This window comes from Centruroides vittatus, unplaced genomic scaffold, assembly GCF_030686945.1.
Source record: "Centruroides vittatus isolate TY-2023 unplaced genomic scaffold, ASM3068694v2 contig_378, whole genome shotgun sequence".
NCBI lineage: Eukaryota > Metazoa > Arthropoda > Arachnida > Scorpiones > Buthidae > Centruroides > Centruroides vittatus.
This window is the reverse complement of record NW_027122199.1, coordinates 186598-207466: the sequence shown is the minus strand read 5'-3', so window position 1 is coordinate 207466 and position 20869 is coordinate 186598. Positions and strand designations below refer to the sequence as shown.

The 20869-nt window shown below is 35.2% G+C and overlaps 1 protein-coding gene across 1 annotated transcript in view; it reads right to left on the bottom strand.

Annotated features, from left to right (window-relative positions):
• Positions 1 to 20869, bottom strand: part of eRF3 (eukaryotic translation release factor 3) — a 38659-nt gene that overhangs the window by 15649 nt on the left and 2141 nt on the right. The window contains exon 2 of the mRNA XM_067270806.1: positions 5704 to 5793. Coding sequence (XP_067126907.1) covers positions 5704 to 5793 — 90 coding nt within the window. The remainder of the gene's footprint in view (positions 1 to 5703; positions 5794 to 20869) is intronic.

Sequence of the window (20869 nt, the reverse complement as noted above, 5' to 3'; positions counted from 1 at the left end):
TTACAGCCATTTTGTTTAGTTTACAGTATAGTTTAGTTTACCAATTAATATTGAATATGGCCTGCATCTGATATATGTCTGTTTGACTAGCCCTTTGCTGTACTTGCCCTGCTGTACACTAAACACAGTTACTCCAAACATGCACATTCACTTGTATCAGTTTGTCCACTCCACTCGGTAGCATGTTCATGCTGGCAGTTGCTATGTAAGACATACCCTTAAATGTTATACTGATCAATACATAAATGCCATGTAGCAAGAATTGCATGCATTCCGTAGTGTGTTCCATAACCTGCAGTCCAGCAACATCATATAGTCCCACACTAAGCATGACATGAAATCTGCTGCTATTTTGCAAGGATAGTACAATGCTTTGTCATGAAAATTCTATAGAGCAGAGCAATCATCATATTGTATTTTAAATCTGGAAAAGTGCATATGAGATGGCGACACTAATGCAGCAAGCATATTATATGGTATTATATGTTTATCTCGCGCTCAAATATTCATGTGGTTTAATCCTCAATGATAATGACAGACCTGTATGTCAACTTCAGTGTAAAACAAGGAACTGATTGCTAGGATTAGAGAATGGATTCAAGAGGATCATTACACAACTGTGAGAATATTGGCATATGACTTTGGTGTCAGCAGGACAACAATTTGCAAAATCTTAGTGGAAGATTCAAAACAAGAAAGTTGATGTATTTTCAACTAAAATCCTTCAACTAAATGTCAAAATGCTGAATGGAAGTTACCATAATCACCAACAGTAGAGAAAGATTACCTTGAAAAGTCAAAAGATGAAGACAGTGTTAGTGAGCTTTTATGGAAGCGAAGGATGAACTTTCATGACAGTTATGAGAGTATTCTGGAATGCTTCTAGAAAAAGATTGTCTAGGCACTCATCACCAGGTAGTTGGTACCTTTTTGATAATGCTCTGGCTAACAAGACAGTAGTTGCCAAAAATTCTTGGCCCAAAACAAGTGTGCACTTTCAATCTGCATCTGTTCCAGAAGACCCCCTTATAACACGGTTTCATATAAGACGGATTTGTATAACACAGCGGAAAAATTGTGATCGTGTTCATATAACACGCTAAAAGAATCGAGGCAGGATTGCCACGGCCAACTCGTGTCTCAACAGGATTGGTCGAATCTGGACCAATAGCGGATGAGCAGCGGACCTACTTCAGAGCTACCAGCATAGTAAGGACACTGATTGGATGACCGTCGTCCAGTGGCACGCCTACATACGGACAGTTTAGGCGGGAAACATTTATTATTCAACGCCATAAAAATTGTTGTCACGTAGTGCCTTAAGCCTGATTACTAAAGCAAGTTATTTTAAATATAACAAGTAAGTTTATCGACTTGGGCTCATGTATTTGTAAAATCTAAGTGACTCGTACGACACGAATTCATATAACACGGAACGTATCTACCATGTTACGGGGGCGTCTACTGTACATACAATTTCACTTATAACTTTCTGTTGTTTATTTTATATTTTAAGTCTGCATTTAGACAAGGTCCAGAAATTCCAGACAACTCTCAGTTCTAAGCTCACCAAATAATTGAGATGCCGAGCTTCCATGGGAGATTAAGACATCAGTAAAGAAGTAATTACAAAAACCAGAACATCCACAAGCATGCAGAAATTCCATCCACTACAAAGTGAAAATGCGGGACATACAACTTATGGGTCTCGAAAGCAATGTCATGCACGCAACTTTAACATCATTACAAATTTCTCAATGCATAGTAACTTTTCAGATACCCGATATAAATACTGCCGAACCTTTTAGGATCCATAAATATGAAAAATGCTAATTTTCCTGTTCAAATTTGACCGATATTTTAAGTTCTGGATAAGACACTATAATTATCTCATTTGCAATTTGGCATTTAACTGATTTTTAGTCTCCTATTACCATTTAATATTGTTAAGTTATAAGAGATCTACCAGCCCCAGTCCAGAGTATATATTGTCATTACACTATAAATATGTTATTACATCATCCTACTGTTTGAGGAACCCAAGATAAAATCTGGACAGTCAAAAAGCCCCAGAAATTTTTTCAGGTGGTGTGTTCCAGTTATGTCAAACCCCATCCCCTTGTCATCTGGCTGTCCCCATTGTGGGCTGGCAAAACCAATAATGGATACGATAAAAATTGCCATTATGGTGCCCGTAGAACAAAAAGAATTTAAAAAAAACAACCACATTTTTGTCATCTTTCTCTCCTGATGAAAAGCGTGGATCACAAAGGAGGGATAGGAATTTGGAATCTGTCTAGTAAAATGCTTGTAAAATATAAGTTTGGAAAGCTTTTTATTCATGATAGGTGCTTCTTTTGATAAACCAAAATAGCTTTCTTCATTCAGTTTATCAAAAGAAGCATCCATCGTGATGTGAGAGCCCGGACTTAAGGGAAGCATTTTATTTCAAAAATTTCTTCGTTAAAGAAAAAACATCGTAAAGGATATGATTGTATCCTTTCCCATGGACTTGCTTCCTTGTCCAGCAGTGATGCATCTTCTGGATGTATCACTGGGAACTAACAAAAAAAAAAAAATCACTATTGGATGTGGACTTTACCCAAAAAGGGGCAAGAGTAACGAGGGGGAGGACCTCAAAAATAAAAGAACAGGATCGATGACGACAGGGGTGTTTGTCGATCATCTCGAGTTGGTAAGGCCACGATTCCACTAGCGTAAAAACGGCCGTAAAAGCTTTTAATCACGTGACCAATTTGTGTTTGCGCTCAGATTGCGGTGGAGGTCCGGCTAGCAAAGCTTTTTACGGCGACGGTACTATTACGGTTGTGCACGTGATATATCGATATAAAGACAATGATTATATTCTACGAGTTTTTCTGTACTATAATTACAAATGTAGTAAAAATGATATCTTTACTTTCATATATTAACTTTTATTATTGTATTATTAAGATAATTTACAGCACATAAGCTTAGCTTTTTTATTATATATTCCTCTAAATGAAGGATTTTCCTTTGGCAGTTCATATCTCGTGTTTTAGGCATTCATTATTATAATTGGGATACCCTCTTGTCGTAGATATAGGAATACTTTCAGATGTTTTCGATAAAACTTTTCGGATCTATTCCTAGTTCTTCTCAGAGTAGCCACGAGAGAACGTACACAAAAGCTCGTTTTCCGCCATTTTCGTACCGTGTCACGATGACCTAGATTTCATTGACTTCTGATTGGTGGATGGTACCATTTTACGACTGTATTCGCTTCGAAAGCTGAACACTGCTCAACTCGCTTTTATGTTGGTTTTACAACCTGCTCAGGCGTAAAATATCGTGATCACGTGATTAAAAGCTTTTACGGCGAGGGGTTTTACGGCCGTTTTTACGCTAGTGGAGTCGCGGCCTTACAGTCAGGGTCTGCTATCCCGTTGGGATTAAGGATCGCTATCTCGTCAGAATTCAACCCGATCTCCTCGGACAGTGCTCCCACTGTGCAATTAATTTGAATATCGCACAAATCATTTTTTGAGAATCTCTACAGATCAGAAAACTACACCTAATCCAGAAACATTATATCCACTTCTGCTCTTCTACCAAACCTTCACCGGCTTTTCCATCACCCATCACTCAAGTCATTGAAGTCCCCAGGAAAAAACTCACCTTTATAAAATATTTATCAATCTCATTTCAGTTAGGGATTCGATATAATGTTGATCGTTGATGTGGACGATAGTTATGGGTGCTGTATACATTAACTCTAATTTGTATATTATGTGTAAACAAGTCTGTACAATAAAACGGGTAATTGTTTAGAAATGCGGTAGTTTAGTGCGCTTCTTTCTCCAGACACGCTGTCTCTCGGACCGTCTCCATCCCAAATCTGAGTGCCTACAAACACGATCGCTCACACAAAACGAAATTAGCAACCATCAAGCTTTCTGCGTCTGTCCGTAAAGACACAGTGGTATCAGAATCCTGACGTGGCATCAAAAAAGTGGTGCTGACCGTTCAGTCCCGTGGTGCAGAAGCATGGGGGGGACGCTTCGCACATTGTTATAATTAAATGTAACAACCAGAGCACTTTTTTGGCAAAAGATTTGTTATCCGATAATCATTTTTTACTTAATTTACAAGTTTGCCTCAAGTCAACATAGAAATTTCTATCATTTTAAAATTCCAAAAGTGTTATAGAATGAAGATACATTCCATTTTGAAACTATAGAAAGTTCTACATTGATGTGTGGCAGATGTAAATTAAGTCAAAAATGTTTGCCAGATAATCGATCCATTGCCAGAAAAGTGGTTTGATTATTACAATTAGATGTTAAATGCAAAATTTGACTCTGCTCGATATGTTCATTTTAAATTGATTCTGCATTGTTCTAAATACCAGGTCTATGACCAATGTCAGCAAGCTAACAAATCATCATCGAGAGCAGACAATACATAAAAATTCACGTATTTAATTCAAATGTAATGATTTTGGTTACATTCATTTTTCAATTATTTAATTACAAACACAAGAAATGACAACAAAAAGCAATGAACTTCATTTATAAAGAAGCAAAACAAAAACTAGATATCATGAAACCATATGACCAAAACTGAAGTTATATATTAATTTTATTAACAGAGGATAATCCTCTCTTATTCTATTAACATGAACGAAAAATTAAATTATTATGAATTAGAAAGGATTCAAGATAAAGCAGCAGAAAATGCTTTTATTTCTTTTAAAATCTCGGGTATATTCCCACTCTCTTTTCCTTGAATAGCTCATATGATTATTATTTATCGCAGCATTGTTTTATCAATGATTCTTCTTGTATATAAATATATACCCAATTCTAACCACTTTATCTCTCTAGTAAATTTGGACCAGTTTGTTCAATAATTTATACAGAACTGGCCCAAATCACTTATAATGCACAAGAAATTTAATATGAAAGACCAGTTTTCAAGGGTCTGTTCGCAGCAGTTGTGTGTTATCCTATAGGCAAAAAGGGCCTAGGGCACTACCAATCTTCTAAGAAAATATTTCCCCAAAGAAAAATGTCGGAAGTCAACACTGCGCACGAGGCCCCCTAATTCAAATTTGCCTAGGCCCCACAATGCTATAACTTGCTACTGCTATTCAAGAAGCAGCAGGCACGTCGTCAACTAGAAGTATCAATATCACTTGCATTCCTCAAGAATAATGCCAATCAGAACCATACAAGTAATGATATTTGCACTGCAATTGCTACAGCGACTATTTTGTAAACAAGCGTCATCAGTCCTAGACTTTGACCTTATAATCCTTCGCCCCTAAATCACCAATTTAAATTGCAGAATGCGTATTTTCAAACTTTACATTGCTTATTTTTATATACTTTTATATTACTTATTACTCTTAACTTTTATTATTACTGTTATTTTGTATTTCTGCAAATATTTTAACGGATTTCGTCGATCGTTTGTTGCATTGGAGAGTGGCGGATATTGTCCTCGAGACATCGCCCGTATTTCAAAATAAGCGAACCGTCTACATCCGCAGATGGCCCATTAAACATGTCGAAAACATTAACCGGTGAAGTTTAAAAGACGCTAAAGGCAAAATGCTTAATTCTGCCGAGTAACGTAAAGCGGCTAGTTCGCCTCTACGAAATTACGCAATTCTCAAAACAGTTTTATGTAGAAATAAAATATGTAAATCATTTTTACCTGCTGGTAAATCATCTCCACCTCCCGCATCTGTTGGAGATTTGTTTGCACCATCAGCTTTTTTCTTTGAATCTAAAACTTCTGATGTACCTGAAATATTTTATTTTTTATTTCAATATTCAAGATCCATATAACTGAAACTATTTTAATATAAATAATTTGGTAATGTTATTATACTGTACATTTTTTTATACATAGAGTAGGCATATATATTACAGTCTTATTTACAAATTATCGCATTCTCTTATCTGGATTTTTCTACTACCCGCTTCGAGTATGGGAGAGTCTACCAGAGCACTTAACAATAAATCTCCTGAAGTTTGTGTCTAAATTTCTCAATATACAAGTAGATGAAAAGCGACTTACGCTGTGTTCAATTTCAATTTAATTAACGAGACATAAATTAATTAAATTTAAAACACGTACATTTGAAATATTCAATAATAATTCATTAACAGATATGAAATGAAATCAATGGTAAGCACAAGTAAAGAATTCATGGTATTCGGCTGAAAGAACTTCCAAGGTTCTCAGTCTGCCAAGGACACTGGAAATCCCTCAAACTCTGAATTAATAACTGGTGGAAGAAAGTGAAGGACAGGAGAGAATCTTAGAGGTTTCTCCGAGGTTCCCTTCTGTCCGTTACTTGAAGTAGGTCAGAATGTCGGCCACCGCGGCAATGCAATGTCGATGTCTTTTAATCACTGTTGTGCCAATCTACTGACCTATTTTGAGCAATGTTTCCTCTAATTTTTTTTGTATATGAGCAGAACATATACTTCTCTGAGCAAAAAAAACTTTTTGCTGAGCAGATTCTGAGCATATACATATACATATATATATATATATAATTAATTATAAAGTAGAGATTAAAATTCATTTTAAAACATACTTCCATACAAAATATATATCTTTTGTCAATGATTTAATGTATTTAATCGAAATATACGTAGCAATAATCATGTTGCAGACAGAGTGAGAAATAAGTAAACAAACAATTCAAATCAGTGTGCATGATCGCCTGCACGGCACATAAATTCTCGTGCGCAGCAACAATTTGAGCAGTGCGTGGCCACACAGCTTAGAGGGAACATTGATTTTAAGTAATGTTCATCTTAATAGTTTTTTGTTTTATTGGCCACTGAGAAAGGTTCACACCTTTCTCAGTGGCCGAGCAGTTCTGTCGCTAAAATCGCTAAACACTGGGAGTTCAGTTGCAGGTTCGTGCCATGCTCGGATGGGCTGGCCATGTGGAGTTTTCCAGGTTTTCTCCACGTTTGTAACACCTGAATAGGGGGCCAGTTTCCCTTACAAGACCTCCCAGAAGGCACTTTCCCTCGCGTTAGACCATGCTCCAGAGAAAGCAATGGGGAACCATTCTGGATTTAACTTCCTCAGGATACACCTTGGCACGTTACTAACTATCTATTTACCTGCGCTAGGTGTTCGTCGACGTCAGGTGTTCTGATATGGAATGCAGAGAGACACCTCACACTTTTTAGCAGTAGCTGTTTAATAAACAAATGTATTTGGCCACATTGAGTCAGGTTAAGCTTATACAAAATTGAATGTCTATAGCAAGTTCAAATTAATTTAAAAAATAACAACATCAAAGAAAATCGGCAATCTTCCAAACTTCAAACCGCTACAGATGTTTGATTTCATATAAGCTTAACCTGATGTAGGTCCCTGAATGTGGCCAAAAACATCTGTTTATTAAATAGTTACTGCTGGAAAATGTGAGAAAAGTATAAATTTTCTTTATTATACAATTAGGTTATACAGTAATACCTCGGTTTTCATTGACTTCATTCATCGTCAGTTTCGGTTTTCGTTGATTTTTATTTGCGAAAAATTTGCCTCAGATTTCGTCAGTGTGCTCAAGTGATCTCGCTATTAATTTTGCAAAAATAATGGGCAACCCACGTGTTTTCCGGCTCAGTGTGGTGTTATTTCTCGTTTGCGTGAGCATTACCCCACGATAGCCCACCATTGACCAACGATTCCATTCCCTGAACACTGGAAATTTGGCAGTGGGTTTGCGGTTCACCAGGACGGCTGGCCATGTCCTGGTGAAGTTTTCCAGGTTTTCTCCACATCTGTAATGACGCCTGAGTAGGGACCAGTTACCCTTAAACAGACCTCCCGGAAGGCATTATTCCCCATGATACGACTATCATAAATGCATACAACTACTATTACATGACAATTACGTCGCACTTTATCACAGGGCGATATAGGCTAGAAGCTCATATCCAACTAGCTTCTACAAGACAAGACATTACCCCATGCATCCAGCCAAACAATTCCATTGCTTTCCTTTAGATTAGTCTTTTATATTAATTTCTTATTGCTTTTAGTATTTAATGCTATACAGTAATCCCTCGCTACTTTGCGTTTCATTTATCGCGGCCTCAGTATATTGCAGATTGTTCAAAAATATTCATCAAAAACTCAAAATTGAGGAATTATGGCGCGAAAGTTGCTCGCACGCTAGCAGAAGGCAGGGAGTGGCCACACAATTCAAAATCCACGTCTCTGATTGGCTGGCTAGCATTCCGCCATTTGATATCCCTCCTGACTCGGGAATCTCACAAGCTGATTGGTCTAGACGTTTCTTCCACCTTCGCTCTCATACAAAGTGAAGACAACCGCGCTCATTCAAATCAATGTTTGAGTGATGCTTAACCTCGAGATGTGCTAATTTTTGTTGTTCTCTTGTGTCTTTTTGTTCAAAATAATGCTTGTGACACCCTTGAAAATGGCTCCTAAACGTCCTCCACCCTCTAAATCCTCTAGTGAACCCAAGAAGAAAAGAAAAATGATGACATTGAACGAGAAAGTTAATTTATTGGACATGCTTAAGGCAGGCCATAGCTATGCGTCTGTTGCAGGCCCTTACGGATTGAACGAATCGACTGTTCGCTACATAAAAAAGGATGAAGTGAATATCCATAATACCGCCTTGATATCGTTCTCCAAGGACACTAAGCGAGTTTTGACTTCTCGTAATAAGCGAACTGTGAAAATGGAGAATGCCTTATCAGTGTAGATATTGGACTGTCGGATAAAGAAGGTTAATCTCGATACCAGTATGATTCGGACTAAAGCCAAAGCCCTGTATGATAGACTCGTTCCTGAAGGAGAGTTGAACAAAGACGACAAAGGTGACGACGACGACGAAAATGAACCTCAGCCTAGTACCAGTGCCTCAAGTGATCCTACCCCACGAAAAAATGTGATTTTGTTGCCAGCAAGGGCTGGTTCCCTAGTCTACCAGGTCTTTCTTCCCTACTGTGTAAAACATAGGAATATTTTCTAATATTTACATAAAAAACAAGTTTATTTTATTTAAAACTCGAGAAAATTATGAAAATCTAGTAAAATTTGTAAATGTTATGATAATTATTCTTCTTATAGGCCCCTTACATCTCTTCAGTATCACTAACTTGCTACCCCTCTTGAATTATATTATTTCTACTGCAGAATATAGCAGGGAACCCCAAAGTGGTCAGTTGAAAATGGTTTCTTACAAATCCAATGTATTTGAAAGTTCGGGATGTTATAAATTTTCACGCTCTAAGTCAGGGTTACAAACTGGCAACCCGAGAGCCGAAGACAGTATGTTAAGGCTTCATATCCAGCATAAGTTTTGATTCTTTTTTTTCTAAAATCGTGCAAGAATTAAAGCTGAAAAATTTCAAACCTCTAACCGTTTATGTAAGTCGTAAAGACTTGGTGACGAAGGGGCCTCTGTTAGAGCCTTTTTTTGTTTACAGTATGTTTTGGTTTAATAAATAATATGGCCGATGTCTGATACACATCTATTTAACTGGCCTTTTGCTGCATTCCTCAAACTGAAATGTAGTAAGCAGATCTTTTTGAAATCCTGTAAGTATTAACTGCAGTAAGTAGATCCTGCTCTAAGTCGTTCTTTCGTATAAGAACACTGTAAGGATTAATACTGGCTTATTAGATTTATATTTTATTATGCTTACTAAATCTATTGGTAAGAAAAGACAAATGGTAAGATAAAATATCGAGAAATCCTTGAAGGGATTGACAGTAAAAAGGTTTGAGGATCCATGCTATGAGAAAGAATCTAATGTAATTTATCTGAATCCAAAAGAATCTCAATATACAGTAAAACCCCGAACTTACACGATAGGTGAGACCGAGCAATAACCACGTAAGTCGAATTCGCGTAAGTTGGAGTATAATTTCACATATAAATACATACAAATTATTTTTAATTGGGGCTGGAGACTAAAGAAAACAATAATTTAAAAAAAAATGTTTTATAAAATCTTATATAATACATATGTATAACAAATTATATTATTAAAATTGTAAACTGAAGTTATTTTCATATAGAAGGCTTCATAAAATCAGAGATTATCAATCTTGGTCTACTAATCAGCGATTCCCGATGGTTGTAGCTTTATCGGAGGTCCGCAGGTTGTGTGACGGTCTGACAACCAATCAACGGATATGCATTCAAACTCCAACAGTCGCTTCTTCAACTGTCGTTTTGTAATGGCGACTGTTACCAGTTTAAAATAAAGGCAGGAATCATGTTCCTGCACGATTCTACCCTGACAATGTTCAGACGTGTCGCGTGGAATCAACGCAGACACGTCTGAACATGTAAGTTGAACAATAGTGTGGGGGAAGCGAGTAATCAAGAGTTGCGTGGCGCTCAAACAAAAGATAAATCGATGAGATTTGAAAATTGCGTAACTTCGGGTTCGCGTAAGTCAAGGTATTACTGTATATACAAACAATAAATGCAAGTCGATTGCAATCAACTGGTCGATCGCTTGTGATGTCTTGATTTAATGTACAGTAGAGCGTCGAAAAGTGGAACCAATTGGGGACTGGGGTCCTTCCAGTTAATGATTTGTTCCAGTTTCCGACTTTGTACGAAAAAATACATTAATCTGTCCGATGTTCAAATTTTTCTCCATTGCGTATCGCTTCCTGTTGAATTTTTCTCCGTTGCGTGTCGCTTCGTGTTGAATTTTCATCGATTTTAAGCCTAACGAAAATTTTTATAATAATCATCGAGGCTATCGTATCGTTAAAAATTATTTCTGCATTTTGTACAAACAAAATAAATATATTAAAGAATATAAAAAACATGAAAATTATACTTTAGAAGTAAATTTAGTATCAAAAACATTCGATTCAGCACGACACAGTCCGACTGAAAATCGTTCCACTTTCCGGCCATTCCACTTACCGGCGTTCCACTTATCGACGCTCTACTGTATTATATTTGTAACCAAACACAACAGTATGCATGCAGTTATGACTCAATTCATAAGCAGTGTATCTCGTACTCTTGCCTGGTTGGGGCTTCTGTTGGCCGACTGAGTTGCCTGTGTTGTGGTTGCAGGCCATGGGCACAGATGTATCCCCAGTCGTGGCTCATATGTGCCGAAAGAGGAGATCGGAACGAAGGTCCGGGTAGCGTAACTGGCAACATGTCTGCACGGCAAGCGGGTGTTGCGAGTTCGAGTCCCGCTTCGGGCCGATTCTTTTCTTCCAGTTTATACTAAATTAAATTATTCTTGTTGTTGGTTTGCGCAAGAGATGCGCTACTAAATTTAACCCATTCACTTACGGCTGTTGGGTGTGTTGTTGACTATATCACTGTTCTGTCAGTGATGCATTTATTTGAGTTAAAACCAAAAATGGTTTTTCTACACTTCCTTTTATTCGACTAGTCGTACAAAATGTATGATGTTATAGAGCTTTGGTAAAACTTTTAATGAGCCAACACTTCAATACAAAGTTTTTGGCATTTACAAATTTCTCCAAGCAATTTCCTCTCAGTTTCGGCAAAAAATTTCTCTGCTTAACCAATGTATTGACAAATTAAACAATAATTAGTGGGTAACAATATCAAAAGTGTATTACTATACCAATACAATGTAATGTCATCAGTACAAAGTAGAGAGATTTTTAATACAGTTGTGCCTGTAACATTTGAATAACTGGAAATGACTACATCTGTAGTATTTATATATACAGTATACACAAATACATACATATATACTTTAAGCAGTTATTTGATTTAGAATTTATGTTGAAAAATAAAGGTCTTGATCGGAATGTGTCTTACTACAGTGCTAAACACATTGTATAGAATAAATCATTAAATGCAATTTAAAATGAATTTCAATTAAAACAATTTTAGTTATCGGAAACATAACCGGAAATTTGTGTATGTGGTCACTCGCACTGTTGACGGCTTGCATAGACTTAGCATAGATAGTGACAGGAGAGCGAGATGCAGAAGAGCATTAATGTGGGAAATTTCATCCTGTGTAGCTACATTCATGGTTATACAAAATCAATTTATAGAAATGATTTACACAATAATATAATCAATACAGTGAGTGATCACTTAACGAACAAATCCGTTAACGAATATTTTCACGAAAGATTTATATGTTCAGATAATGAACACCTCACAGAACAAACACAAGAAGTGACGTAAAATAATGAATACCGATTGGTCTTCCCTTGTCTTCGGGCAACAATTCAAAACTTTTTGAAGCGCAGGAGACATCGACATTGATACTCAATCCATTATAGACTGATCGGATAGAATTCCTCTGAACTTCGAAATTCTCCCTTATAATTCCAGCCTTTTATTTTTCTGACAGAAACAATTCTTTTATAGTATTTGCAAGACTGTCGGGTGGACACTCATTAAATTTTATTGGTTTTTATTTTCAAAAGATGAGAGTATAATAGCAAAGGTAGAGAGTGAGCAGAAGTTGCTGGACAGTATGGCTCGAACAGATAGGCCGCAGTTCAATCTTATCTAAGAAAGATACAGTATAATCAAGAAGACTCAAGCAGCTAAAGGAGTTTTGTTACTCCTTTAGCTGCTTGAGTCTTCTTGATTATACTGTATCTTCCGAGAAATAAAGAACATTGTAGAGCTCATAATGGAACCCGAAACTGATCCGACGACAGAAGAACGCCAAGAACTCTCGAATGAAGAACATCAAGAAACTCGGCGAGACATGTTTTCTTCCGAAAAAGAGGATTAATGCCGATAACTGCTATTAAAGATCTTTTGAAGAAGTGGGAAGATATCAGAACAGTGGTCTTAGAATGGCATCCAAACCAGGTTAAAGTTAATAGGCTAGGGGATCTTTACAATTACAATGCTATTAATTACTTCTGAAAAATCCTGAAGAGAGAAAAGCAATCGACATTAGACAGATTCTTTAACACACACAAACAAAAAAAACATGACTAATAAAAATGCAAGACTGTATATTTATATATGTGTATTTTTATTATTACATATAAATAAACGTAGTAAGAAAGTACATATTTTTTTATTTTTGTAGATATTCAGAATGAATTAATCAAATTTCCACAAAAACCTATGGTAAATCAATAATCAGTTAACGAACAATTCGGATAACAAAGTTTTGGAACGGATTACGTTCGTTAACCGATCACCCACTGTATTTTAGAACTACGTTTCTTTCTAGAATGAATGGAAGACTTACTGCTAATTGACTGTACTGGATTTCATAGCATTAAATAAGATATTTTTGCATTAGTTTTCAAGGATTGTTAATTATTCTATTAAAAGTACTTCCTTCTTTGCATTTTTATTCATATTTATTCTCTATAATTCAGTTATATAGCTTTCTCTTCAATCTGATACTCCAGTTAGTCACTCATATTTAGTCAATTTTTTGAAATTTTTAGCAAACTTTATAATATATTAAACAAAAAAGTGTTACATGAACATTATCTAAGATTGTTTTAACAAAGTGTTTATATAAAACAAAAGTAAATTAACGTTTGTTTATTTACTTACGGCACTTTATCAATTGAACATTAGTATATTAAAAAAAAATGGATGCGAGTGCCATTTACACTACCCGAACCTCCGTCCGGGAACCGTAACTGGAACACACCTGCACGGTAAGTAGGGGTTCGAGTTTTGCTCCAAATTGAAAAAAATTTTTGCTTTTGAGTTGTTAATATATATCTAATTCCCTCAGATCTTAATTTCAAGTCTTTACCCCAATGTTTTAGCCCAAGTTTTCAATGTATTACCCATATGTTCACCCAGGTAACAATATCAAAATCCAAGCATCCGAGCAGACGAACTCTGTCAAATCATATTTGACTTTCATTTCCAGCGAGCTTAGGAATAAAAAAAGTTCACGAAAACAGTAAAGAAATCTCAGTAGCTACGAATACATATTAAAAATTTAACTCCGAAATGAACAAAATACCACTCCGATAGTCCTGTAGTAACCATACATTACAGTTTTCTGTAGTTCGAGCTAAAACTAAACTACACTTTGAACATAAATTATAGACATAGAAATGACATTTTGATACTACTTGAAGACAGATACAATCCAGGAATACAAAGTATTAAGTATCACTAAAATTGTTTTTGAATGGTTTAACCTTTTCATGAAAGAAGTTATTATTAAAAAATTTAGTGTACATACTCAAAAATTAATGAGAATTATCACAAAACAATTTTCATTTCTTATATACTCGAGCTGTTCAAAAATTCGAAGCAGATTCCTTACTAAAACAGATTACAACACAAATCTCTTAAGCAGTGCCTTAAATGTAAGTTTTAATGTTTAAATCCATTCCAACAAAGTATTAAATTTAGAAAGTTATGGAATATTTAAACTCTATAATTACTTAAAATTTCACGTAGCTCAAACTTTAGTCGACAAATTTTAAATAGTCAATTATCTCGGCTCTTGTAACGCGCTACTCTACAAATGACAAGAAAGTCGGCAAGAATCGGATTCCTTCCTGTATATCGGACGGGCTATTTTCCCCTAACAGCCTTTTACTGCACGTAAAATTATAAAACTGACAAATAAGTACCGTATTTTCCAGCATATAAGACAACCAGACGTATAAGACGACCCCAGACTTTTACAGTTAAAATATAGATTTTGGAATATACCCAGCATATAAGACAACCCCAGACTTTTGAGGATATTTTCCCGAGTTAAAAAGTCGTCTTATACGCTGGAAAATAGGATATAACAGACAACTTTCTCAAGAAAAAGTTTCCAACCTCCAATCATCCTTGTTTCTCTGTTTACCTCTTGTTAACTAAATGATTATAACAACGTATTTTTCCCTTTAGCTAAAAATAAAGAATTTCAATTTCTGACTACAATTTTTAAATTACGATATATTTAGAAAAAGATTTAGTAGAAATTTCATCGTGTCCCTTATAATTGGTTTTCTTTTTTTTAATTTTAACACAAAATGCAAGAATGCCAAAAAGCTATTAGTGTAAAAATGAAAAAAATATCAAGAATGCCAATTACCTTCAACTTGTCTCCGACGCACAAAACCAGTTCAAGGATTTTTACGCAAACCTTGAACGGATTAGCATAGACACAGTGACATCCAAGACGGTCGTTGACCCTTCTTCCCATTATGATTATTACAACAAAAATACAATTTAAATCGAGCCCAAGACGATTTTTATGTATAAAATATTAAAAAATTGATAGGTATTCTAGTTTCAAATGAACAAAAAAAAAAGGTCGACGTCATTAAAAAACTGCAATGCAACATCGGATCACTGTAAAGTATTTCCATGTGACGAGGTCGTTGACCCAAAGGAGCTGCTGCAAACACTGAATGTGCTTATTCTGTATTAAGTTTAAATCTTTCGTTTTACTTTCAAAATTAATTATATTTTTATTTACAAAAGCATGAATAAATGCTTACAAATCAAACAAAAGCAATTAAATATAAAATATGGAATAAAAAAATATATCTTTGTGTTGCATGCAAAAAGATATTGATTAAGCTAATCAAAACCGTTTCGGTTCTCGGAAACAAGACAGATTCCTCGGCTATACATTAAAATAACTTCCGATAGAATGTCCTAATTGTTTTCAAATGGATTTTTTTAACTTTACTTTACTTTCGCTATTGATTCCTTCGTAACGACTACAAAGGCAACGACTAAGAACGAACGGCCGTAAAATTATAAATCGAGTCTCCGTTTTATTAAATTATTATCTTCGAAATGTATCTGCGTAAGAAGCGGCAAAATTGCTTTAATTGTAAAAGTTCGGTTAAGGAAAATATGTTCGACGACAGCCTTGAAGATGCAGGTTTCTAGTAGTTTATGCTCCGTCCTTACCAAGGTCGCTATAAATTAACTATTAATTGTTTATCTTAATACATTTTTATTGAAAACTATTGTCATATTTTGCGGCATATGCAATTCGTCGCCATTTCAACACGGAAAATGTCAGGAAAAGTATTTTAGCACTTTGAAACCAGCCCCAAATGTTTTTTTACTGTATTCTGGTTTAAAAAAGGTAAAATTAGACTGCACACTTTTATTTATCGGGGAGAAAGAAGAGTTTAAAATCGTTCACAAAAAAAATTTACCGTTAAAATGTTCTACATAAATACATGGAAAAGCTATTTAGATATTGCTTAATTATTGTTATTTTCCTATAACGTTTTCATTCAAGAGTTGAGCTAGACAGCACTTACCTGTTACTTCACTACTTTATAAAACACACATATTCAATTAGACATTAAATTATTATTCAATTCCTATTGATAATAATTAACTAAATTCATCCTTAAGTAGAATTGTTAAGTCCTTTATAACTTTACTGTATTCAATTAGTTAAGGACTGAATGAAAGTTCTAAGAAACAGTTTGAAAATATGCATATATATAAGTATATATTATTATGAACTGTTTATCTTTACAGTGATGACCGATAGATGAGATGGAATTTTCCAATCGTCAGTCATTTTTGGAAACAATGCCAAAAATATTTAACTGTAAAGGGCATTGCATACCATTTTCACATTAACAGAAATGACTAAAACGTTCTTCTTCTCTTAAACCTCATTACAGAAAACACTCATATGAACATCATCAGATAAATGTATACAAGGCATATTCAATATAAAACCAGAAAAGTGCTATTAAAAGTCGAGAGAATAAGCAGTAGTATAGTCATTTTGAAACGCGAAACTTACAAGTCAGAGGTAACAGTAACTGCAACTGGCAACACTATTAATGCGCAAGAACATAAGAGACGGACTGATAAAATGGCCGTGTCTCTCCAGTAGTGCATAAAGCAATAGTGTAGTTTTCTCCAATTTTTGACAACAAAAAGAATCTACATCCATTGGCAGATGCAGGTACAGTGTAAGGAGACATGAGTTGTATACAAGTGTATAAGTAGCATTCCAAGATTCCAAAGACAGCCACAGATCTGTGGAAGATTCTCTACAGATGGGACTACAGTGAATGAAATGGAGAATCTTCCACAGAAGTGTGGCCATTTTTGGAATTTTAGAACTCTACTCGTACATCTGTGTGCAACTCGTGTAGTCGTCTCCTGCATTTGATTGGTTTTTGTCAAAAATTAAACACTACACCCTTCCTTCTTCATACACTGCTGAAGAAGCACCACCATTTTATTGGTCTGTTGTCTTATGTTCTTGCACATCAACAGTATTGCCAGTAGCAGTTATTGTTACCTCTAACTCAGAAGTTACGGGTGTCAAAATTACAACATTATTGCTCATCCTCCCAACTTTTGATGGCACTTTTCCAGTTTTCTAATAAATGTGTCATGTATATAGCGATATCACAATGTTTTTCCAAAAATACGGACATTGATATGGGAAGGAATATTACAATTGCAGAAACTACAGACCATGAACAATATGAAAATGTATGAAATGTCTTGGTGTTGCTGATAGTCTATGATTATAATATAATTCCTTCCCAAATTTTGAACAATGGAACAAGTCACTATTGGCTGATTGATCACTTTACTCTAATTAAAGTCTATTCACTTCATTTCTTCAAAATTAACGTCTAAAACTTCAACATACACAAATTATTAATATTTGAAAGATAACTGTACTTATTATATGGCATATTGACTCGAAAAGATGTGAATCCCTGCTCCAGATGATCATAGTAGAGCCCAATAGCATTTGAGTTTTCTAAATTACATTGTATCTCTTCATTCATCTCTATATTTGGTTCAAACACAAAAATATTTTATTCGAGCAAACGATTAATATAAAAAACTCACAACTGCGCGTGTCTTTGAACTTATTATCTTCAGAAAACAATCTAAAAATAAAATTTCAATGCCTACACCGATCCGGTAGAGTCGGACACCAACCTGTCTATCAATCACTGCCGCAGTCACTCACCTGCAAAACTACATACCATCCAGAAAGCAAAAACGATAAAAACAAAAGTATTAATAAATTATATGCCGACAATTTACGTTACAGAAACCCCTCGAAATGTTACTTACACGCAAGAGAAATTTCAAAGAAAGAAACAAGAAAACTAATGAAAAATGCATAAAGGGGAGTATAATTTTGTTTATTTTTGTTGCGTCATTAATTCCCAATTAATCAATGCAAATGTTAAAAAATAAATCACTCTATGAAAAACTTGTTATATATTATTTTTCTGAAGGTAATTTCAAATCTGCATACTCGAATTTTAACTTATTATAGTTTTAAATATTAAAAACGACTCGTATATTTGAAGTATTTACGAAAAATAGAATCTAATATAAACAGAAACGGTTAGAATACCATCTTGTGCTAAAATTAATGGCGAGAAGTTAATTTTCGGTTTAATTAAGCAATTTATATTTTGCAAGATTGAACCCGTAACTTATCATCATGCAGATGTCTTACCGGGACGAAGAGGCACCTACGCATCCGTCTAATCCCTTCCGAACGTGTATTAATTTTAAGTATATAACCATACAGGTTAATTGCTATGCCGACCAAGTTTGTCTACGTCCATTGGTTTTTATGGCACTCGGCCAATTTCGAGCTTACTCTGTCAATTTATAATTGATAAATTCAGAATTTGATTATTGTTTTTGTACAACAATGTGAAGAGAAAAGATTTTGGTAGTGCAACTAGTAACAGGCCTGTCCAGAATGCAGAAGTTGCGCGTTCGTGTCCCAATCCTGTTCCCGATCACACTCTTCCTCCAGAATTTTCCAAAATTACTTAAAACTCAATTAATTTTTAGTATTAATCTTCGCGCAAAATGGCATAATCGCATAACGTGGACAAATTTTAATTATTTAATTAATTTGATTAGCCTTTATGTGGCACGAAGATAACCCAACGATTTAATATAGTCTATGTCTATGTTTAATTCCATATAATTTTTTTGCGTGTGTTTAAAAGGTTGTAGAATTTTCTAAACAGTGATGACTCTGTGTCATACAATCGCAACAAAATAAATCACTTAAGGAACCACTCTTATTGCAGAACTTTTTCGGGGAAGTCTTATCTTCCACCCTCAGTTATCATCACAAAATACCTTCGATATCAAGAAGGTTTCTACCTGTCTGACATTGAAAGTATTTTGTATATGCCACTGAGGAGAGAAAAATAAGGCTTCCTAAAAACCAGTTTCCTCATGTAATGGTTTATGCACAATCATAAATTATTAATGAAACTTTGTCTTCAATTTTCTTTATCTCATTCTCCAGTTTTATAATTAGAGAATGAGGTAAAGAATAACACAGGTCTGCAAGTAGAAAACATTTTCTCTAGATTTCAACTTGGTAAAAACGAAAAAAAACCACCAAAAAAATTCCATCTTGTCAATTTTTTTGTTACGCTCAAGTCTTTGTTTGTATTTAGTGTAAAATTCCTAGTCAACTTAAAATTTAGTATTCTTTTTTTTTTTATTTAAAAAATGGCCTTAAAACGAAGACTTCTCACATTAATTCTGTCAATTATAGCTGGACTTGGCAATAAATAAAAAAATATGTTAATGGTTGAAGACAGTAGTGGTAGAGGGAGTAGGTTAGTTTTAGCGTTAGGAGGAAGGTCGCACGATTGTGTAGAAACAGGTGAGGTTGAGCATGTTTTGACATGTTATCTGGGATACTCGAAATAAATATAAACAACCTGCTGTTGGATTAGATCATGTTTCAACAAAAAATAAAAATAAAATATTTTACCCTAACCTCGACTCAGCTATTCGTCCAGTGTCCCATGGTTCTGAAATACCAGTTCCACAGCCACCTTCTAATTTAGATGACATCCTGAGCGAGTCAAAGGACCCATACACATTAGCTTCCCAGGATGAATCTAGCTCAGATTTTTCTGTCGACGAAGGACCTCAACTTTTTTCCTCAGAGTGAGCTCAACTAGTAAGAGACTTAGGTCTTTCAAAAGATGCGGCCGAATTGCTAGGATTAAGGCTAAAAAACAAAAACCTGCTATCATTTGAGACCTCATTTTCGTGGTACAGGCATCGAGAGAAAGAATATACTCAGTTTTTCTCCAAAGAGGGAAATCTGTTTTATTGTAATGATGTTCATGGGCTCATGAAGTGCGTTGAAATAGAATATAATTCATCAGAATAGCACACATTCATTGATTCGTCTAAAACTGGCCTCAAAGCAGTCTTGCTGCACAATGGAAATGTATTTGCATCTCTTCCTATGGGACACTCTGTTCATATGAGAGAAAACTATACTGACTTGGCTACGATTCTTGAGAAAATCATATATCAAGAGCATCAATGAATGGTTTGTGGAGATTTCAAAACACTAACCATGTTGAGGTTATACAAAATATCCTTGCTTTCTTTGTTTATGGGTTAGTAGAGTGAGACAGCTGCACTGGACAAAAACTAACTGGCCACCACGAGACAGTTTAACCCCTGGCGAGAAAAATGTCATCAATACAACATTAGTTCCCCAGAAAAAGTGTTATTACCACCTCTTCATATTAAATTGGGGCACATAAAGCAGTTTATCAAATCACTGCCAAGAGATGGGGATTGTTTCAAATATCTGTGTTCCAAGTTCCCAAAACTGTCTGAAGCCAAGTTAAAAGAGGGAGTTTTCACTGGCCCTGACATAAGAAAACTTTTATCTGATCCCCTCTTTTTGGAAACAACGGGAGAAAAGGAAAAAGAAGCTTGGGACTCTTTCAAGAATGTAGTGCATAAGTTTTTGGAGATATACTAAGGACCCTGACTACAAAACCATTGTACAACGCATGCTGGCAGCGTATGAAGCTCAAGGATGCAAGATGAGCTTAAAAGTTCATTTCTTACACTCCCATATTGACTATTTTC